This window comes from Passer domesticus, chromosome 1 (assembly GCF_036417665.1).
Source record: "Passer domesticus isolate bPasDom1 chromosome 1, bPasDom1.hap1, whole genome shotgun sequence".
NCBI lineage: Eukaryota > Metazoa > Chordata > Aves > Passeriformes > Passeridae > Passer > Passer domesticus.
The window spans coordinates 5945579-5968974 of record NC_087474.1 but is presented as its reverse complement, the minus strand read 5'-3'; the positions used below and the strand labels follow the sequence as shown (position 1 = coordinate 5968974).

The 23396-nt window shown below is 39.6% G+C and overlaps 1 protein-coding gene across 13 annotated transcripts in view; it reads left to right on the top strand.

Annotated features, from left to right (window-relative positions):
* The window catches only part of KMT2C (lysine methyltransferase 2C), a 187325-nt gene that overhangs the window by 33455 nt on the left and 130474 nt on the right, over nucleotides 1–23396 (top strand). For all 13 annotated transcript variants that reach the window (XM_064430461.1, XM_064431113.1, XM_064430643.1 and 10 more), the window contains one exon: nucleotides 13224–13312. In XM_064430461.1, coding sequence (XP_064286531.1) covers nucleotides 13224–13312 — 89 coding nt within the window. The remainder of the gene's footprint in view (nucleotides 1–13223; nucleotides 13313–23396) is intronic.

The following is a 23396-nucleotide window of genomic DNA, read 5'->3' as shown; positions in this document are numbered from 1 at the left end:
CATGCTGCTCACTTCTGTGAGATAAAGAAATCCCATGGTTCCCACTGAAATGACAACAGTGTGGAAGGCATGACTTTGGGGCAGATATGGATACTTTTTGTTTTAGAAATAAAGACATTTGCTGTGTTCTTTAGAGGCAGGAACTCTTAGGTTTGACGGGCTTTTTTTTATTCTTTCCCTTCCTTTTCATCCTTTTATCCACTTTGTGAGTTTTACAAGTTTCCTTTGATGTAGGTATTAGGTCATCTGATGTGGTCCTTTATCCATCGTTTTCTGTGAGATGTAATGTAAATGGATTTCTTTAAAGGTGCTGGGCTTAACAGTGTTTTATACTCTGATTAAAACTATTTGTTTGAATTATTCAGTGGAATAAAGCCTGCAGTAATTGGTTTAAGGACTGGCTGACCAAGCACTTTGTTGTCTTTGGGAACTGTCATCGCTTTGCTTTGGGTTTTTTGGGTGGTCCTCCAGCAGTGAAGTCTGGTATTAGTCATTATTAATAACAATTACTGCTGTTGAAATCTGGATATGGAATGACATGGATGAGCACAGGGAAGAGGCAGAAGAGCAGTTAAACAAAATGCTCTTCAGAATAAGGAGAGGGGATGGTGTTGCCATGTAGAGATTCAGGGATATGGGGTTGCAGTCCAGAAAGGAGCATTTCTGGCAGGAGGTTTGAAGTGTGGGATGTTTGTGGCTGTGCACTGAAGCTCTGTTTATCATAGAGATTGTGAGATCTGCTGCTGCCATTTCAGTGTGATTCAGATATCCATGGCTGAAAGACCAAAATACTGGCAAAAAGTCATGAAACAGACCAGAGATTGTAGAAAGCTTGGAGAAAATTGCTTTGGGGAGGAAAGTAGAGGCGCTCAGTCTGGTTATGGGGGTGGGGGATTTCAACCCTAAAAACAAGTAGTAGTTACAGAACAGTGAATATCTCCAGCAGAGAAAATACTGAGTTCTTAAGGGATCCCTAATGTAAGAGGAAAAGGGACAAGAACCAGTGGTTGAAAGCTGAAAGTTCACAAAGGAAATGAGCACGAATTCAGAAGGAGGAACAAACGACAAAGGGAATGGTAAAGTGAGTGGCTTTCTGAAAGATGGGCTTCAATCAATTTGGGTTATTGAGTGATAGTTAGGGATATCGGGCTCGCATGGATAATGATTCTGGCATTGTGTCCCCTGAATCTGTGAGCAGACTTCTGTTCTGACAGCACTCCCTGTAGCAGCTTTGCCAGGGATGGTGTAATGAATGTTGAACACCTTTGTGGTTGAGGATTCTTTTCAAACGTTATCTTTAATATATTGATTGCAAAAGACAAATGGTTTCTAAGGTTCTGAGTGCAAGGCATACTTCAATTGTAGTTCTTTTTGTTAGCATAAAGGCTTTCAGGGACTTCAAGGAGAAATTTCAGTGTGCAAAAATACTGCAAAAAAAAATTATGCAGAATACTCTTTAGGAAAAAATAATTCATTTAACACTGAAATTTGTGTGGCTGTGAGCTAGGAACTGCTCTGTCCTGTCGTGACACCAAGGCAGTACTTGGATAAATATGAGTAGCTTTAGGGCCATTAAGTTTCACGTATGTGCTTTCCTGTTTGTGTCATCTTCACAAGTGGTTGCCAGTATAGCTCTTTCAGAGCTGCTCTGCCAGCTTTTTATACCTGAAAGTACTTCTGAAACATTTGATTAAGATAATTTTTAAGGCTCCGTGGTGTGGTCTGGTGAGTAGAACTGAATTTCCATGCTGTAAATGTTAATTAGAAGCATATGTGTATATGTAAAAAGCAAGCTGAAATAAAAGTATAAATATCTAAGAAGCTGTCATTCCAGAAGGTCTGTGCTCAGAAAAGATTAGGTAAATATACAAATAGTCCCATTATAAATCAGCTGCAGTATCATTTCTGATTATTTTCATTACTTTTTTTCTGGTGGTTTGCAAAAAAAAAAGAAAGTTAGGAAGCAAAGGAATTCAGATTATGATTTCCAAATCCTTTTAGACAGCATTACTTGCACTGTCACTAAAAGAAGCTCCACTGGCTTTATTTTCTCTTCTCCTTCTTCAGTAACCCTTTCCTACCACTGCTCTCTCCCTGCTGCTTCCAGCACAGACATTCAGAACCTCTAAGGAATGAAGCAAACTGATGGGGATGAAAACTATCTCGCTTGAATTTGGGTATAAATTCAATCAGTGTTAATTCAACTTACTATAATTTGTAAGTTGCAGGGTCTGCACGTTTGAATCTTAAACATTTTCACGTTTTTCTCCACACTGAACTTAGATTTTGAGAATTGGTTTCCTATTACATGTAAAAAATGCAATTTAATGTTTAAACGGAGTATATTTGTGGAGCTGGAGAGAAGCTGCAGAACCTGAGGACGTTGTGCAAGTTGCAGGGCAGTAAGAGGAGTGGGCTTGCAGCCTGGTGTCCTTGGGTGGTGGCCTCCAAGGAACCTGACCTGGAGGTATCAGTTGGTCCTCTTGGATGACTTCCATTGTAGTAGCTGCTCTAGCAGGGTTCGCTGGGGACGTGCCCCTCTCATGTGACACGGGGACAGTTTTGTTTATAACTCTGACCTGTATCATATGACGTAGGCTGAGCAGTAGATCACTCTGGTGCTGGCAGTTCTGGCACAGCCTGATCCCTGCTCAGCCTGGGAGGGTGAAGGTGGTCCTTCACTCTAGCATCAAGTGCTGGAAATACCATCCTTTTATTAACTTCACTTTTTAAAAGGTTTTCTTTGGGAGCCTACTAAAGAAATGAGGAAATAAGGCTTGAAAAAAATAATTACCCCCCCCCCCCAATAATTAAAAAAAATAGAGCATTAATTAATTTTTAATATTAAAGGGCTGAAGTCTGGCATGGAGAAAAAATATACAAACCAGCTTGGTATAGTTGGTAGTGGTCTTGAATAAAAATAGGTGAAATTTTGAGTATATTGGTGAACAGCAATGATCATTGTCCCAAATAATAATGGTAATTTAACAATTCTTCAAACAGTTTGAAAGTTCTCTATTATAATTACTTGGAGCTGTTTGTAAGCTATCTGTAATTGTCAGAAGGCAAATTTATGTCTCCAGTTTAGAAGACTCTTCTTCAGGGATGAAAAAAAGGTTTAGGCACATTTTTGTTAGCAGAATTTCTAACAAAAACCTTAGAATTTCTACCTCATCAGCACCCCTAGAGATTGATGTGCCTGTTTATGCAGAAGCTTTTAGACGTGTTTGAAGATCTGTATTACTTGTGCCTGTGCTATGGAGTGTTGCTTATTATGCTACTTATATTGTTGTTTATATTTCACAATAGTATTTCCAGACTTTTATTTACTCTGGTATAAAAATAGTTTCCATGATCTGGCTTTTAGGTTTTACGTCTAGTTTGAAAACAATTTTGTTTAAAGAAAAACAATTCATGTGAATTATAAATATATACTGACACCCATCTGATTCCATTGCCCATTTTCTTCTTAGATCTATTTTTATTCTTCTAAGGTTTTCCAAGCCTTCTGACTAAGTTTTAATGGATTTTTAATTAGTGAGCAGATCTTGTGTTTTTTCCCTTTGGCTTTCCTAGGTTTAGCAGTTTTATTGAAAGAGAAATATTTCATAATACTTGTTGACATTATCTGAAATAAAAATGTATTTCTTTATAAGGAGCACCAAGGGTGCTAACAGATGGAAAAGATACGTGGTGATATGACATTCATTTCTGTTGTGTTTTTTTTCCTGTCTAAATCCATTTTAGATGGGTAATGACAAATTGTGGTTGACATGCAAGAACTGCTTTTCTTACATGCCATCAATTAATTTGAGTATTATAAAGAAAATTCTATCTAATGTATTCTAGGCCAGCATCTTGTATAAAAGCAGGTTATTTATAGCTCTTTGGGTACTGCCCTTCCTTTCATGTCCTGATCCGTCTAGTTGAAGCTTAAATGCTTGTTTAAGATTAAATACACTGAAATTTTTGCCCAGAGGTTCTTCTTTGCTTTTCATAAGCATAATTTCAGGTGAAACTGGTGGACAGATGCCTTTCTCAGGAAATCCTGTAACACATAGGTAGGGAGAGAAGGGTGTTGGTTTTTTTTTGTTGTATTAGTGGCATCAGAAACATTTGAAAAACACAAGAAGGAATGGAGTTATTGTCCATGTAATCTACAGGAAGAATTGTGTTTGCTGTGAAGTCTGAAGACATTAGCAAAAATGACTTGAGACAAAAGATTCTGAGCTTTATTCGATGAGAAAGCATGAGATGTTCTGAGCTGACTGATGCATTTTGATAGATGTAACATCTGGAAACCTCTCAAAATGATGTAGTGTGAGTGGGGTTATTTTATCTAAAATCTAAGATAGTTGAATATTTGCATCCTTTTTTGAGTGTCCAAGCTGAATTAATGATGAATAAAAGCAGTGGTTACAACACTGTATAATCAGTGTATGCAGGCTGCTCTTGCTGGGTATTAAAATACTTTTCTGAGTAAAAACTTTAGTATTTCGTATTAGACAATTGGATTGTTTGTACACCTGCACTGTGTATGGCTGAGTGGCAGAGAGCACAGTCTTCACCTGGCACCTAAATATATCCAGTGAGGATATTTAACTTAAGGAGACAAATGCACTTTGCAGGAATCTTCACGATGTTCCTGTGATAAAACTCTGTCAGACTGCAAAGTTCCAAAAGGAAATCTTTGAAAATGACTTCTAATTAATGGTGCTAAAATTACAAAAATCTGTTCACAGAGACCAAAACTTCTACCAAGTTCCAAGTACTTGGCAGCTGTTTCTCATGCGTGATGACTCAGATCCGCTGAATTTTATGTACAGGATCTTGAAATCACCAGACATGAGAATTACAGCCCTCACCATTGTGTTGTGCCACCCTTATTCAAAAGAGGGTAGCAGGCAAACCCTGCAGCGTGTGAAAGAACAAGGGGCTGGATAATTCTTAAAAAAGACATGAGCTTGGTGCTGATGTGGGTAAAAAATTCTGGGCACCATGGCTGTTCACAAGATTGGAGGAGTTGGAACTTGGCATCGCCCGTCGTCATGGAGAAACAAGTCTTGTGTTCAGATGGAAGTGGATGCTTATGCTTCCCATCAGGAAAATGCTGTGTTGGGTGCAGGAGCATATTTTGATGCAGTTTTGTTGTCTTAGAGGACAGAGGAATGAGGACAGGAGCAGTAGTGAATAGTGTGGGTTGAATTTGCCACACGTGAAAGTCTTGCAGAGATTAGAAATTTGTGCTCTTGACGGTGCAGGTGATCTCTCAGCTGTTCGTGTTGCCATTTCATTCTCTTTGTCAGAAGAAAACGTGAAAACAGTCAGTGGACTTGCTAAACATTATTTAGCAAATTTACCTAAGAGCTTCACACTGTTGTCTGAATTACAAAGGCAGAGCCATTATCAAGTCTAGAGCCAGGTAGATAAACAGAATTTATTGGGATTGGAAACTTGCAGGTGCCTCTGCTTGGTAGCTCTTGGTGCTCCCAAACAGTTGTCTTAATTTGATTCTAGAAAAGGTTTTAAAAACTATTGCAAGTGCTGCAATTCTAGTATGTTGTTTTGCATGGTTATGTTAGTGAACATGGCCAAATGCATTGGTGACAAATACAGAAAGGATGTTGTTTGTGCAAAACTGCAGATACATAATGTGTTGTAATGGCACATAAAATGAAATTTTTTCACAATTTTTTTCTGAAAAGTGCATAATTGTTCAGGTCTGCACGTAAAATGTTTTGTGTTATGGAACTAAAACTGTAAACGAGGCTCCATATCAGTGGGAATGTGGTTCCTGAGAAAGAAGAACCTGTAGCAGTTTCTGATGCTGTGCATTGCTGGGTTAATGTGACAGATAGTTGACTGAAGGCAATTTTCACTTACAGAATTTATAGATGTCTAAGCAGTCAGTTTGAAAAGTAAAAAAGAAAACTAAAAGATCTGAAAGCCTTTTATATGATTTCTCACTCTGTTGTTGGAACTGTCTTCAAATCTGAAGTCCATACATGTAGATCAGGCAGCCTGGCTTCATACTTTGAACATCTAACTCAGATTTTCTCATGTGATGGTGTTACAAAAAGGTGTGCAGAAATCTCTGGAATGTTCTAGGGTTATTGTCAGTGTCTCAGGCCATATCTGGCTGTAGCAGAGCTGTAACTTCCTGGGTATTTTATGGGCTCATGTGAAAAATGTGTTATTTTATGTACCTGCAGCTGTTAATGAATTGGTAATCAGTGATACTGAATCTTCCTGGTGTGATCTTTGGCTGGTGTGACCCTCTGTCTCTCCTGCCAACCCACTGAGGATGTTCTCAAATGGGTAACAAGTTGGGAAGAAGAATTCATGGTCTTTATATTGTTAATAAAGCTCTGTTTCAGCTATGTTGGCCTTCATCAGCTTTATCTCTCAAAAGAGCGGTTCCAGACTCAAACTGAACATCTGTAAATAGCATCAGGGATGAACAGAGAAAATACTGAATATTATGGTGGCTTTGTCCAGATCAGCCTCATCACTCAACAGAGTGAAGCTTCTGCCTCCTGGATCTGGTGGCCTTCTGCAAAACTGAGTTGATTAAGATTTTTCAACAGTGTGATGACATTCCTAATGCTCTTTGATTTGGGTAGACAATCCTCTGATGAGTGCCTGCAGGCAGCACATCCTATTTGCCTTTTCTCAATCTCTTATGGAAAGTAATTTTGCATCAATATGGGCCTGAGAACCTCCATAGTACAAGTAACTATGTGAGGACAATTGAATTCAAAAATACAGATAAACCAAACTTCACATTTGCTCAAATATACTAATTTATTTGGCTTTTAAATCATTAGAACTATGCAATGCAGATTCATTTTGAATCCAGCCTCTCAGGACAGCCTTGTTTCCTCAAGAGCTCTGCATTTACCTGTGGGTTTCCTCTGCATTTGCTTACTTTATGTCAGCACTGACTGTACTCTAGAATGAAACAAAGATGCATCTATGATACTTGGTACAAATAATCTTAAAGAGAATTCTATTTGCATTTCTTTGGGCAGTGTAGGAAATTTTTGACAAATCTCCCTGTCACAGGGGAGTACTGGAAAAGTTAAGCTGAGAATTGTCCAATAGAGGTAGGTTCTTTTTACGCTTTTTCTCAGACATCTTGATCTCAAAGGCTATAATATTTTTTTCATGTGTTTATTGCTTTCAGTACAAACTGCTTTAAATATAGATGTGAAAAAGTTTCAGCTCTGAAGATGCTTTAGCCTGAGTAAAGGAATAATGTTGAGTGACTGAATAATGTTTTTTGGATTGTTACTGGTTAGAGGACGTGTAAGATGGGAAGTTGCAATGCTTTGGTTTTAAATATAAGCTGGGTCACTTCTCTTTGATGCAGTATTTTATTTAAAGATTATTATGTTTTATAAATTAAAATTAGTAAGAAACATGCTTGTATTTGATGGTACCAGGAGAGTAATAGGCAATATCAAGTGTATTTTTGATATGTTTTAATAATGAAACTGAAGGTTCTGCAAGTTCTATGACATTTTAATTAAAGTCTGGTTCAGCAGATGTTAAACAAGAAAGATTTCACTTCTCTCTATTAGTAAACGGTCAACTTTTTGTCACCTTTCACTTGTCATGTTTCTGTTGCACATCTTTCCCATGCATCAGGATCCCTCAGCCTTTAGTATAAACATCTATAACATAAGTAAATAGAAAGAAACTACATGTTGCATTTTTTTTATTTCCATGTACAAAAGAAAACACAGGGAACATTTTCACCTGTTACTGATTGCTCAATTAAAAAAATCCTGTGAAGAATCTTGTAAATCAGAATCAGTTTGAAGCTGGAGTCAATATAAGAGAGAGTTTCCTGTTTTAGGCTTGTTAATGTTTAGGGCTATTGAAGTTTATTCTAGCTAGATGGCATCTTCCTTGCTTCCAGAGCTGTGCTCTTCATTTTATCCAGACTTGGATGTAGAATTTTCTCAACTCTTAGAAGTAATAAAGAGTATAGTAATATTTAGAGAGGGAAAAAAAATACCCCTTTCCTCATAGGTATTTCCATGAATCAATTATTGCTTGCTGTGGTTCTCTATGCTTGGGGCTACCAGCTGAACCTTGAGTATTTTAGCCTCTACTTAAGCACAGTTAAACTTTTACAGCTGTATTTAGGACTCCACGGTTCAGTAGTAGTGTAGTGGGAGCATGTGGCTTTTGGACACCTGTTAAAAAGATTCTTGAAAAGAGGGTAGCAGCTTTCACTTGTGAAAGTGCCTGGGAACGTTAATTTGTGACTAGCCGTGCTGATGGCAGCACTAATTGAACCTTTTTATAAATCATTCCTGTACCATCTTCCAGCACAGGGCTGTGGACAGATGTTCATTTAACAAGACATCTGTGCTGGTTTAGGATGTTACTGTATCCCAGATGTTGCACTGCTTTTTAAGGTTATTAGCCCTGGTTTATATATTTAGTGCCATCAGTTTTGCTCCGTGGTTTGCAGAGCGTACGAAGGAAGGTGGTTTCTTTTCTGAATGATGTAGAGGTTTCAACATTTTGGAAAAAGGAGCCAACTCTTGAGTGGATCTTGTACACCAAGATCAAGTGGATCTTGTTTTCTTAAGCCTGGAACAAACTGCACAGGGTGAGTAGGGTAGTTCTGATAGAAGGTCTTGAACGAGCTGTCCCATGGTTTTGTTGGTAGCAACTTAGGGAAGACCTACAGAAAGTTGGTGTCTGGCAGTAACTTCTGGGTAATCATAAACTAGTCCTGGCAGTGACAGGCATCTGAAGATAGTAGCTTTGTCAGTTATTTCATGCGTTCCAGGAAATGTTGGCCCATGGCCTTATTCCTGAGCACTTTGTGGAAAGAATGAGTAAGATCCAAGATGTACTTTTGACCTACATTGTACTTGTCCAGTTTTGATGCTATTGCTGTGACTTTTCAACAAACAACAAAACAAAACACTAAAAAAAAAAGCCCAAATCATGCAGAAAAAAGGAAGAAAAGAAACAGTATTTCATTACTGTCGGGTGAATAAGAGACTTTTCCATTTTCTCCCGTGCTGCTCTCTGTGCATTCAGCAGAAGCTGCTCAGGTACCTGGTGATGTCCCAGTGGTATCCAAGTCCTCAGGGCTTTGAGGCAGCCTCAGCAGGGCTTTCCCCCTGTGCAGAGGGACTACCTAATTCTCTGCTGAGCCCTGTGGAAGGTTTTTCTGGGCTTTTCTTCCCCCTCAGGGCTAAATTTAATTAGTTGCTTACCCAGAGAAGAATTACGAGATTTTTGTTTACCGTGGTATATTTAAAGATGGAGATTAATGAAAGGCATTAGCTGAAAAAGCTAATTGATAAAAAAATTGAAGAGTGGGTCACAAAGGATTTGGATAAATGACTCTGTTTTATCGAAGGAGGAGCAAAATTATTGTAGAGAGTAATTATATTCATGTATTAATAAAAAAGTCTAGTTTGTTGTTGACTTTATTCCATAAAATGCTGAACATGCTTTAAACACTTCAAGAAGTTCTATTTCTCTCAGCAGATCTGTTCTTTTGAGCAGAAAGAGACGTGCTCTTGTTTTTTTTCCTTCTAAACTGACCTCTGTTGTAGGAAAAAGGCGGGCAAGGAAGCCATGGCAGGGACCTTGGCAGCACTTCAGCCCCTGTACCAAGCTCCCTGCCTGGCCACTGACTAATATTTATTGTTTTCTGCCAGAGTGTGCATTGGTCAGGCTCTGCCTGTACATTTTGTTCTGGGGCTGTTGTGAGCTGTAGGAGACGTGGCTCATCTGTGTTCAATATTTCTGAGCTGCTGGGGTGATGGAGTAACTCCTCCTGGTAGGAAAGTTTGGGGTTGGGCTTCAAGATCTAGAGCAGAGCTGAGGCTGTGGTGTTCAATACAGCAATTATGTTTCAGGACTGCCTGGCTTCGTGTGGGTGAAGGGCAATAGTCATGGGCTGTTGTTTTAGAATTGCTTTAAAACTCTGAAAACTGGCCCTCCACACCATCTTTCCCCTATTGGCTTCTCACATCCTCCTTCAGAAGGATGAACTTGAGAAGAAAGCAAGTTCCAGGCAAAGAATGGAGCACAGGCTGCTTTTCCCACTGTATTTAAGGGCAAGTGGAAATAAATGTAGAGAAAAAACAAAAAATTAACAGGGTTTGTCAGTGGAAAAATGCAATGTTATGCAAATCAGCCAAAAGCTTTATGTATAAAACTATTAAATAAAATGTTTAAACTTAATGCAAATAGCATGAAACAATCCATTCTTATTACAAATGCTGATTGCAGCGATTAGGTGTGCTATATGGCCTTCTCAAATGGCATTTGCTGTGGAAACACTAAATTATAGTTGTCAGTACAGTGTATATTTCACTGTTTTCTGACTTGAGTTATCTTTTGCTCTAAGCCAAACATAAATTTGTAGGCTATAAAATCTCTTCTGATGATTGGGAAATGAATGTAAGCAGCAAAAATAAGTTAACGATATAATCTACCGTGTTTTCTACTGTTTCTTCAGTTTTATTTAAAACCTGCACAACATTAAGAAGGCTTTTTGTAGAATATTTGGGGGAGGGGAATGGCAAGGAAACACCAGACGTGGTTATGTCTTCTGCTGAAAGAAGCAGCTATGTTTAATTAATTGAAACCTCTGCTTTTCCTTGGTGTTAAATAGGTTCCTAAAATACAATAGTGAGTTCAAGGCGTGAATATTGCTCTTGTTTAAACAAAACGTTAAAAAGACATTGTGAGGTACTTTGGTGTTTAATACATGAACTGTAATTCAATAGAAAATCTAAACTCATCTTTAAATTATTAAATAAACATAAACAATCATCATCTTCCACTATCCAGCAAGTTTTGTGTCCAGGGTTGTATTGGGGAATACTGAAAAGCGGTATCTATGAAAAAGTAGAATTATCGTTTTTGTTTGTGATGATTTTGCAGTAATCCTTGTTTAGTATGGACTTGTAACTTTGCATTGCAGACAGGTAGTTGGTAGAAGAATAATTGGGATGGGATTTAGAAATAATCCCTGTCCTTAGCTGATTGTGTTCTGTAAAGCTTTTGAGCATTCCTGCACCAAGGGAAGTGTTTTCACTCACCTGCATTCCTATCCTTTCACTGGATGATGTGCTGGGATGTTGTGAAGAGCTGCAAGAAATTTAATACTTAAATGCTTTTGGCTTCTTTACCTGCTGCTTAGTTTTTCTCATTGTTAGAGGAGTGTTACCCTCCTTGCTGTATCTCAGTCTTGCTGGAGGAGCCTGTTCTATCCAGTGGCTGTGATATTCCATTTGCTCCACTCCCTACTCTTTCTTACGGATGGGAATTCATCTCTCTGACCATCTCAGATGCTGCTGCCAGCAGTGTTTGTGTCCTTCCCACTTCCAAAACATGTCCCCATTCTGGCCAGCTCACTGGTCACTGTACTCCTGGATGGGCTGATGCTGTGGCTGCAGGGAGGAGTGCAAGACACTTTATCTGGTCACTGTGCAGTTTATTCTGCTTTGAATTCTTGTGAAACATGGGTTTTAAGAGACTACTCCGGGAGCTTGTGAAGTGGCAAATAAGTGAAGGGAATTCTTCTGTCTCTCATAAGAGGGCAGTTACTTATTTTGTGTGTTCTGGATGTGCTGTCACTGCTTATGGATAAGCAGGCAAGGGGAGCAATAACCTTGTAATCCCTAGGATTCCATCTGTGCTCACGTTTTTCAGCATTATCCTGAAAAAACTTTATAGGGATGCCAAGAAAAGTCCTCCTGTCCTTAATCTCTTCTTGCTTTTCCCTTTTACCCGGCTCCTTTGTAAATTGAGTGGGAGGTTTTCAGACTTTGGTTTGAGCCTCATTTTAATTCTTCTTTTCCTCCTTCACAGAGACTAAAATGGTTCCAACACAATCTGAAGGGATTGTCTTGCTAGGTAATCCAAGAGAATCAATCCTCTTCTAGCAGGAGAGCAACCTGTGGATTCCAGAGATGGTTCCAGTTCTGCCTTGTTCTTTGATCCAAGAGAACCAAAGGCTTTGCATGATAGCATTTCTTCTGTAGCTGATTTAGCAGATCCAGTCCTCCGGAAATAGTTTGGACGGACCAAAGTGCTATAAGAGACTGTACAAAAAAAGGAAATGCTGGTTTTGGAATGATTTAATCGCTTCAGAAAAAAAACCCAAAACCTTTTCTCCCCAATGCAGAACTAAACCCAAACCTTTCAGAATGCTCAGTGAAAGAGGAACTGGAGGGGTTTTGTCTGGGGGGGCAGGCGGGGTGCCCGTGCGCTGGCCTGCCGATTCAAGGCGTGTTGGTTGGGTGAATGGTTGCCTGGGAGCTCTGGACATTGGAACTGCTGAGATGCCCCAAACTGCTCAAAATTTGTGTACTTGGAATCAGAAGCTCCCAGGGTCTCCCAGGCTTTCCGTCAGCATGCCAGGCAGGTTGCCAAGTAGCCTGAAAATTTGGGAGGCGAGTTGCCAAGCTCTTGGCTCCCTTTCAAATGGGCTGCTGAACAGCTGGGAATCTGGATGCCTGGGCTTCTCAACAGCCCACCATGATAGTTACTGAAGAGCCAGGCAGGGAGAAAAGGCTGGAATTTGTGGCACAAACCTGTCTGCTTTCCGTCAGACCTTGGTTGAAATTGAAACAAATCTGCCAGGTATTTTAGTTTTGACAGGCTGTCCTCACGTGATGACTTTTTTTAATGTGATGACATCTAGTCATCTCTCATAACATTTTACTTCATGTGTCAAAATATTGTTTCACTGAAAATAATGTGTGTTTCAGTTTCATTGCTTTAGCATCATTATTATTCTATGGAAATTTCTTCCAAGGGTGCTCTGCGTGGATCAGTCTCTATTTTGTAGTAGCTACTACCCCAATTTTGGATAGTGTTCTCTCTTACCTCTCTGTAGTTAAATTTTACGTGGAGCAGACAGGATGCTTGTGTCAAAATCTGGCTGAGTTAGTCTGTTGTTTGATCAGTAAAATTCATTATTGTATTCTTCTTGTGAGAAGAATCAGAGAAACTTAAGGGACCAGCTGCTGATTCATGTGTACCTTGCTGGGGACAGAAACCTAGAGCAGGGACAAAGGGGAGGACTTCCAGTTTGTACAAGACTGAAATAATGGGTTAGCTTGAAAGTTACATAATTAAGTGCTGACATTCATCCCTCAAAATGAAGTGATTTAAATCCTAATTTTACAAATGCTTTCAGTCTAAGAATTTTTTCCTTCTTATGTTTGCAGGCCTCGGAGTAGAGGAAAAACTGCAGTGGAGGATGAAGACAGTATGGATGGTTTGGAGGCAGCAGAAACAGAAAACACTGTGGAAACAGGTACTGAGAATATAGTGCTGATGCTCTCTGGGTATTGCTTCTCTCTCAGAAATGCATTTAGTTATGCAGGACTTTGGTAGACAAGAAATACTTCTTCCATTTAGTAGTACGAGATGTGCCATTTGGGCAGATTTAAACCTTGATATTTAAACCTATATTAATTTAAAGCTATCGAAGCTATTATTTTTAAGTAGTGTAATGGGAATCTCTTTGTAGATGTTCTTTTCCTACTTTTGCAAGGCTGTATCTAACAAAACAAATGCTCTGAAGTGGCAGCTGCTGTTTTTGGAATACCTGCCAAAATACACTACTACTTATTGACCTGTGTCTTCAGCTGACTACAGCAGTCTATATAACAAAGGGATAACCAGGATAACCAAAGGCTAATGCTTCCTGCTGCTGCTTAGGAAACAGGATAAATCTCTGTTCTTGCTTTGGTAAATATTTGTTGTGGTGGTACCCAAATGCTTCAGTTACCAGAGGGAGCTCATTGTTCTGGACCGAGTACTGTTGAAACAGTTTGTGATTTCTGTTCTGGCAGTTCAGGAGCCTAAAGAGACAAACAGATGAGCCAACACATGAGATAAAGGCCATGGTGAAGAGCTGTCATCTCCTTGCCAGGCACGTGTCTGTAGCCATTTCCCTGTTTTTAACCAGAGACTGAGTGTAGAAGGATGAAACCCACCAGGAAAGATGATGCTGTGGCCACTTGGCAGAAGTTTGTTGGTTTGACAGAAATAAGCCTTGAAAATACATTGAAACCTAAGGATTTATAAATTTAATTAGGTGGCCCTGTATGTGTATTGAGAGAAGTGGAAGGAGGCACAGAGACATGAACAGAAGAAGCTGTTGGTCAGGGCAGAAATGGCCTGGAAATGTCATTTCTGGGTTAATGGAGTTGTTCAGGTCTCTCAAAGCTGCTGAGTGGATGGGGTAGAGTAGTGAAGTCCTTAAAGATGAAGTCAAGGATCTGTGCTTAGTGCAGATTTATAGGGACAACAAGTAGAGAACCTGAGAAGAGCCATTTTTGCAGTAGCATTTTTCATGGGCCAAGCAGGAGCTTGGCTGCTGTGGTGAAAGCCACAGAGGAGGAGGCTGAAATTCTCCTGAGGATGGGCTTTGTGTGTGCTGGATGGGCTTTGTGTTTGCTAGATGTGGAATGGTGCTGGGAAGTCTTTGTGCTTGTGACTCGAGGCTTTGGGGAGTGTCAGGAGTGTGTAGTCACAACTTGTGTTGAATTCAAGTGTTAATGGCATGGGGAAGGAGCCTAAATTATAGCTTAATTCAGGGATGTTTTATTGTTTTATTCTGCCCTTTGTTTTGCCGCCCCTGCAAATAAAACTGCTGGTGGTAGTGAACTTGGGTGATCTTTTGCAGCTTCTCCAAGTAGGTAATTACTAGTTAATAGGCTAATAAATTAGTATATAAGTGAAAAAGTTGGAGCAGGTATTTGTGTGTAGAAAAACACAGCAGGGTAAAGGAAGACTAGTTCTAATTCTATTATTGCATCATTAATATTACATTATGATGATGATTACTGTTCCTATCCTGTGTGGTAGACGCATTCTTATGAAAGTCAGTGAAGGGGGCAAAAAGTGTCCCCTTAAAGTGATAAGTTTTATAAATTTTAAATATGTTTAAGAAAAGAAGAAAAAAAAACCCAAAATAAATTCAAACCTAACAACTGGTGCACTACTGTGTAGGGAATTCAATGATAGCTGTATTTTGGTTTTTTCGCTTTTGTCATTTTTAACAAAGTTACTCAACGGAAACCTGAGAGCAGTTTCTGATTGAGAAGAGAGAAGAACACATAATTATTTTTAAGGCTCTGAGAGTGCATATAGATAATTCTCTCCGTTATCTTTCATCAGAATAATCCTGAGTGTCACAGGCGGCTGATACCCATTTCTGAAGGAGTGGGCAGTAGGAGCACTGTGCTGGAAACCCCCATGGACCACGACTCCAGCAGGTCTGCTGCTGGAAGTGAGGCACCATCACTTCAGTGCTGAGCCCAGGATGGATTTACAGACTGTGCTCCTCACTGAAAAGATGCCTAGTGAAAACACATATGTCTGAAATCCCATTTGTGCAGGGGAACCAAGATAGACTTGAAAGAGCATTATCATGTTGAGCAGTTTGATAGAGACAGAATCACAATTATGTTATTTTTAAAAGCTGGGCACCATGTGACGTGCTAGAGGTTTAATCATATTATCTGAAAAGGGTGCTGCCTCTAAAACTTACTCTAAGCATTTACCTGAGTTAGTACAAAAGTGTGGGAGAAGGAATAATCTCAGTTTGTTTCTCTTTTTAAAACTTTGATTAAATTGAAGGGTATTTCTATACTAGTTTATTAATTTTTGGTTCAACTAGAAAAGGGTTTTATTTTCTATGCTTGCAAAGAATTGTCTTGCCAGAAAATTTTTGCAGTAGTTGGCAAACCAAAACACAATATAGTAATATTACAAAAGTTGAAATTAAATGTCTAAAGATCTTGACATTTGATTTGTGACATATTTTGAGTCTCTGTGTTCCTAGCTTCCTTTCCATTGCTAGATTTGTATGTTGAGAATAATCAGGAATTCTTTTACTGTGTGAGTCTGAGTTTTTGAGGTTGTTTCTGTTTTGTTTTATTTAATTAAGATTCATAAAATGAGAGAAGTACATGTTATTAATGTTGTATTCAGTATAATGAGCTTTGCTTTTAGGGAGAAGGGAGCAATGCAGGAGGAGTAAGAACTCCTCTCACAGGGAGGGAAAAAAGGATAGGCCCCATATAATCCTACTGAAGATAAAGAAATCATAGGTTTGGTAGCTGTCAAATATTTCATGGGGAGAAAAAGCAAGGAGTGTGCAAGTACTAAACATTATTTCCATTTGTAATGTTGACACAAATGTTTGTTTAAATAAAAAAAAAGACAAAAATTCTTCCCAAAGGGGCTCTTTTGCAATGCTGAGGCACAGTCATTTTAATTGCAGTTCGGGAAACAAGTTACTGCCCTTCCCAAAATTCTGTAATCTCACATGTGAAGTGAGGCAGAGTTGGAAGCGGAGCAGGGTGAGCCGTGTGCTGCTCTGATCAGTTCAGTATGGCTGCTTCTCCTGCCAACTGCAGCAATTCCTGAGCCCTGTCCCTTTTCTGCCAAGTACTAAGTTCCCTTTGGTGTAGATGAATTCTTAAGGACGGAAAGAGAGGAGGAGGGATTTGGAATCAGAGAAAGGAAATTCTGGAATTTGGAAAAAAAGAGCTGTTTGGAGCTAAGTAAACTTTTTTTCCTGAAAAAAGGGTGTTGACAACTGCTTCTACTGAATCAATAGATTTTCAGCTTCTTGTAAACCTCAGGACAGACTCCTTTCATTTACCCACCAGCCTTGTCTCTCTTGCTGATCCTTTGGCTCTCACTTGATGTCTGTTCTGCTCTTCAGCTTTGTATTGCTCTTTCCAGCTGTCTGCTCCTTCATTTTTCCTCACTGTGGTTCTCCCAGTGATGTTACACTGATGTTTCTCTATCCAGCTGATACTGTGGTTTCCCATTCTTCCCATCATTTTGGCACCACAGCATCTTAGCATGGTTAAGGATGGCTGGGACCTCTGGGGATCATCTTCTCCACAGCCCTGCTCCAGCAGGGTCACCTAGAGCTGGCATGTCCAGACCTTTTATCTCCAAGGAGCTTTTATCTCCAAGGCTTGAGGCTCCACAACCTGCCCTGCACATCCTGTGCCAGTGTTCAGGCACCCTCACAGTAAAAAAAGGGTTTCCTGATGTTCAGGGGGAGCCTCCTGTGTTTTTGTTTGTGCCTGGTGCCTCTGGTCCTGTCAAACCTTCCAGCTGTCAACACCTTCCACTTTTCTGCTTATCCGTGAAAGACCTTTTGCTGCAAAATGCTGTGTTCCCCTCTGGATCCTCTTGTGCTCCTCATCTCTGTAAGAACATTTTTCTTCTGCTGAGTGAATTTCTCATGGCCAAAAATATATAAACCAGAAAATTCTGGAAAGCATGGGTCTTTGTGCACAGGGATCTATGCAAATATAAAACTGCTAATCCAAAGAAAGAAATAATACACCAAGAAGCTCCTGGTATGCTTACTGTAGGTTTGGTAGCCCTTTTGCTACTAATGAAGACTTGGCTTCTGTTTCTTTTCCCCATCTTCTGTTAGTTTCAGCAAGTTTCTGTACTTGATATTTTCTTGGCTCTGAGTTTAAGTTGAAACTGAATTCTGTATGTTAATTATCTGATTATTCCCTTTTTTTTTGGAGAACACTTGTGAAATATCCCAACTCATTCTAGAGTCTGTAATTCTTCCTGTCTGTGTCCCATAAAAATGTTGAGAATCAGATCTGGGTGAAATGCAATAAAATAAGTTTATTTGAACTGCTGAATTTCTTGGGTCAGGTGTTTCTTTTGTTAACTATCCATACCATGTCAACCAGCTCTTACAGCAGTGCTTTCTACCAGACCCTCAACTCCCCATGGTGTTCAGAGGCTTCTGATAATACATTAAAAAAACTGGATGATTTTATCAACCAGTAGTTCCTTATCTACTGTTAGTTACTGTTAGTAACATTTTTATTAGATCCAGTGATGTTGCCTGGCCAGTTCATTTCTTGTTGGACTTTACATTGACTTCCTGAAGATGGAGCTTTCTCTGACCAGACTCATTTGTCTCTGGGCAAAGCACTGAAGAACCAGAAACAAACACTTCTCAGTGGAGGAAAGTTATTAATGCAGATGTTGACAGGGATTTTTGGACTAATTCAGAGTCTCATCAGCTTTGAAGCAGCCTGAAAAGCACTTTCCTAGAGAAGAAAATTCTGCAATATCCTGCTTATTAAAGGAAATACAGGCATCCTTTTGCAGTCATATGAACCTTACTGAGTAGAGCCTCTCATTGAAGCAAAGCAAAACACACCTGAGAGCAAATCCTGGTCTGGGTGAATCAATGGCAAAAGCTCTTGGCAATGTGTTTTAATACCAAAATCCAGTTTTAAAACCCAGGCAGATGCTTTGGCCTCATCATTACCACCCATTCTCTCTCAAATTAATGAAGGGAAGAATTAACACCACTGAGTGCTTTTTTTGTAGATTAAACTTGGCCGTACAATTTGTGGCAAATATATGCTTAGAAATGCACTTAAATATTTTTAAGGCAAGTAATATTCTGTGTACTCATTAGAAAAGGAGTAATTTCTTCTTTCTTGTGCTGCTGACTCTTACCTGCTCAGCCACTGGAAAAATTAGCAGAACTGAAGCATGTTGTTGTAATTATTATAAGCATCTTATTATTTTTGCTTTATATTCTGGTAATTTGTTTGTAATGAGGAAAGCAAACAAAAGAGGAGGTTACTTGATAGTTGCATTTAAACCATTATGGGCTTACTCAATAAAACCGTTTATCATCATGCACACTTAAAATGGGCCATTTAGAAAAATCTGATTTTTTTGCCTTCTGACTGATATTTGTGTCTCAGGTGTTTTGAAATCACCTGGTGGCATCTGTTAATTCCAAATCAGTTTTAACCTCACTGAGTTTTCCATTCTGGAGGTTATTTCTCAAATGCAACTCTTCTGGTTTTGCTTATTTATTCAGTAGTGGTTTTGCAGTTTTGGTATCAAACCAATGCTTTGTTAAACATAATCCAACAGGTTTTGAAAGTTTCCCAGGACCTAGAATTTTCAACTTCTCCATTACCTTGATGTTTGACTCTGCTGCTGTGTCATTAGTGATGAAATGGAAAATCTGCATGGCCATTACCACTCAAATACATTGAAATACTTGCATGTGCTTTGTGTGCTATGTGCTCTTCTCCTCACTGGAAAGAGGGGCTGCTCTGTGCATGCTTTGGTTCATAGAATCACAGAATGGTCTAGATTGGAAGGGGACCTCAAAGATCATCTTGTTCCATCCTTTCTGCCATGAGCAGGAACCACTTGCTAATTCTGTAGACTTGTCTTAATTTTTCTCACAGTAATGCTGTGTTGAGGATGACTCTTCAGTTGGGTAAAAGAAATAGAAGGGAAATTCACTGCTGATGAATTAAAATCACATTATAAATCAGGCTGGTGTTGTAGTCCCACAAACACCTACCCTGGTAACCCTTTCCTAGGTCAGGTTCAAAGGGGAAGAACATAGTGGGTAAAACTAACGTATTCTAAATAATAAAAGAGAGGTACCCATTAAATGACTCTTAATTCAGTAGTCATTCATGTAAAGGAACATGCAGAGCAAAATTACCATACCGCTTTTATATAAACAAAAATCACTCTCAAATAGCTTTTGCTACCTGAGCAAGTGGTGCTTCAGTTCTTCTGAGAATTGCAGAAGCTTTCATAAGTTAAAGAGAGAAGGAAATTCTAGGAATTACTGGTAAAGAGATAAGTGGAATGAAGCATCAGCGAGGGTTTTTTTCCTCTTTTTACTGTTGCTTTATAAACCCTTGGCATGTTAAATGTCACGTGCAGTTCTGCTTTGCCTTCTCCAAAAGGATGAGCTGTAATTGGGAAAGCACAGGAAAGGCCAACAAGTATGACAAGAAGTAAGTAATAGCTTCTGTGTGGGGATCAGTTAAGGTAAAACCTTCAATCTGAAGTGATTTCACAGAGGAGAAATGTAATAGGGTCCAAAAAAGAGTGGTAATGGAGAAAATGGACAGGGTACAAGGACTCGTTTTGTTGTGCAACACAGAAATTAGGGGACATCAGGTGGTGTTCATAGAGTACAGGGGCAGGTGCATTTGCACTCAGCATCTACTGCAATTACAGAATTCATTGTTCCTGGATGCTTTGGGCATGAACAACTTGATATGGATTTCAAGAAGACCTAAATAAATGAGTGGAACAATAATCAGATGAGTGCTGTTGAATACCACTCCTGGCTTAGGAAGTTCCTCAGTCGTGGAGGTTCCATGTTATGGTTATCCATAATATGGTTTTGTGTTATTTGGGTGACCAGAATTACACTTCAAATGGTCCTACATTGAGAATCTTGTTTTTGTTTTACAACTATTACAAAATTTTCATTTATTTTCTGTACTAAATGTATTTTACAGTTAAGAGCAGTTAAGAGCTCATTTGAATGAAAATTATCAAAATATACAGTGGAATGTACAGAACAAGAATAACTAATTGATGGTTTTCTTCTCGTCTCCATCTAGCACCTGTTACAGTATGTAAATCAGATAATTATATAATAGTTTTGATTAGAAAGGACCTTAAAAATCATCCAGTTCCAACCCCCCTGCCATGGACAGGGACTTGCAGACCACATTTCTCAATGCCCCATCCAACCTGGCCTTTGAGCACTTCCAGGGATGGGGCATTCACAGCTTCTCTGGGCAGCCTGTGCCAAAGTCTCTCCACCTTCACAAAAAGAATTATTTTCTAATAGTAATCTAAAACTACCCTCTTTTAGATTATTGTAAAAGATTTCAGCACCTAAGAGATCTGTGCATTTGACTTCCTCAGCCACTGGCAGAAGAGGTGATGTTGCTATCACATTGTGTCCAGAGCAGTAACAGAACTATGAACTCTGAGTAGTGGACACTTGTTTTGTTCCTAAACTGGGACCGTGAGTGAAACTTGCTAATTATAGTACTGGGTAGTGTCGTGGTTTATCCCAGCTGTCTGCTGAGTGCCACACAGGTGCCTCCTCACCCCCTGCCCCATGGGGACAAGGAGGAGAACTGGATCAAGGTAAAACCCCAGGGTTGATTGGAGCAGTGGTGAGCCCCTGGTACAGGTTCCCCAGAGAAACTCTGGCTGTCCCATTCTCCCTGAGTGTTCAAGGATGGGTTGGATGGGGCTCTGAGCAACCTGGTCTGGTGAAAGGTGTCCCTGCCCATGGCAGGAGGTTGGAATTGGATGATCTTTAAGGTCCCTTTCAAGTCAAACCATTCTGTGATCTACTGGGCGTGGTGTTTTATGGTGTGGAGTATCCCTCTGGTTGGGGTCAGCTGTCCTGGCCATGCCCTCCCCTGGCTTATTTTTGCACCTCTTTGCTGGCAGAGCATGGGAAACTGAAGAGTCCTTGCCTTAGAATAAACATTGTTTAGCAACAACTAAAACCTCAATGTGTTACCAAAATTAAATCTCATCCTAAATCCGAAACTCAGTGCCATACCCAATACTAAAAAGAAAATTGACTATGCTGGCCAAACCCAGGACAGGGAGGCATTTTAAATTCATAGTTTGCATTCCCTTGTTAATGTTTCTTTTCATATTGTTGCTACACTGACCTGGTTTTTATCTGCCAAACTCCTGGAGCATTTTGGTGTGTGTGTATTTCTGCAGACCCCTGTGGGGCTGTGCAAAGCACCTGGTCCCTTTGGCTGTTCCCTGACACAGCACTACCCCTTCCTTGTGCAAAATTAGCTGTGGTTGCCTTCAAAACCTTGTTACTTTCTCTCACAGAACATCTTGGTAGGCAGCAGTGGAAGCCCCTGGGATGTCCCTGCTGTGTTTGGTGATCTTGGTATTTTCCAGCCTGCAAGACTTGGTGTTAGTGCAAGTTTTGGAAGCTCATGACATGTGCTTCATTGTCTGCCTAATCAGTAGGTCTGACAGTAAAGTAGTTAAATAGTCAACTTGCTGCACCTAAATATCAATTTAGTAGTAGAATATTAATTTAATGTTTATGACAGCGCTTGGGGTTTTGTTTTGTGGGGTTTTTTAAAGTGTCACTTCATAATGAGTATTATGAATTTTAAAGATTTTTTTTTCTGGTAGAACTCTAATGGTATTTTTAGGTTTTGACTTGACAGGTAGTTTCTGAGTATGTAGAAGAAAACCCTTTTGGATACGCTGATGTCTGTCCTTTGCCTGATTGCCACAGCAGAGCCCACACATACATCTCCTTATTTTGCTTTGTTTACCCAGGTAACTTGTAGAATAGGGCCTTATGAAAACAGAGAGGGATTGTTTGTAACAAAAGAATGCTTTAGATTTTAAATTGATGTGGCTTCATCACATCCCCAAAGAAAGCTGTGATGGTCTAATAAAATCCCAGCCATCCCCATTTTCCTGCTTTCCACAAACCCTGCCACAGGTGGAGCTTACAAAAACCAGGGCTTCCCTGCTGAGCCTGCGTGTCCCACGTGTTTCTCACATGGGGAGAGGTTTCTAAGGGCTCTGAAGATAGAGAGGAAAACAGGAAATTATCAACACAATTATTACTCAGAATGTTGTAAATCTCTACATAAGACATGTAAATAAGGAGACCAGCTACTGTTAGGAAGGTGGGTAGTCAATCAGCTGGGGTGCTATGTGCTGTTATTTTCTTTGAGTGTTCTCTGCATTCTGCTCTATAAAGGGGAATAAAAAGAATAAGAAATCTTTGAATCTCTGTGAAGTGTTTTTCTCCTTCTTGAAAAAACCCAAACTAAAACTTGAGTAGTGTAAAAGCTAAGGACTATCTTTCCACCACTGTGTACATACTACTGAGGCAAATGTGATGGAAGTGTTAATTAAAAGAGAAATTTAATACACATGTTGTAAATCTTACCAGTCCCAGTGACTTCCCTGCATATCTGTCCCCTGTCAGTGTTAGGCAATTTGATTTTTTTCCCTTGTATTTCATGTCTCCATCTTTGGAGATGCTCAAAAACCATCTGGGCAGCTGGCTCTGGTGGTCCTGCTTGAGCAGGGGTTTGGACAAGGTGGGTCTGGGCTGCCTTCCAGCCTCTACCAGATGTGATTCTGTGAGTTACTCCAGTTGGATAGCATGTGGAAGTCTCAAGCCTTTTGGTGGCCCATATGGACAGGAACTTTAGTCCTTTTACTTCTGGGGGTTTTCTTTTAGTAAGAAAAGTAAGCTTTTCTGTCCTCAGCAGTCAGGTGAGAAAGAATTCTGGATATAATTGTATTTAAGTAATTAAAAAAAATTAAGTGCAGTGTTTCCTAGTATTTTCCTAAAGTTTTAGAAAAGGATAATGACATGAAAAAAATAACCTAGGGACACTGAGGAATTGTACAACTAGGTTTTTTTAATCTCAATCTCCCCACTGACTCACTGTACATAGGCAAGACCTTCATTGTGCCAGAAATGATCATGAAAAGAGGATGCAAAATAAAGCATTACATATGAATCT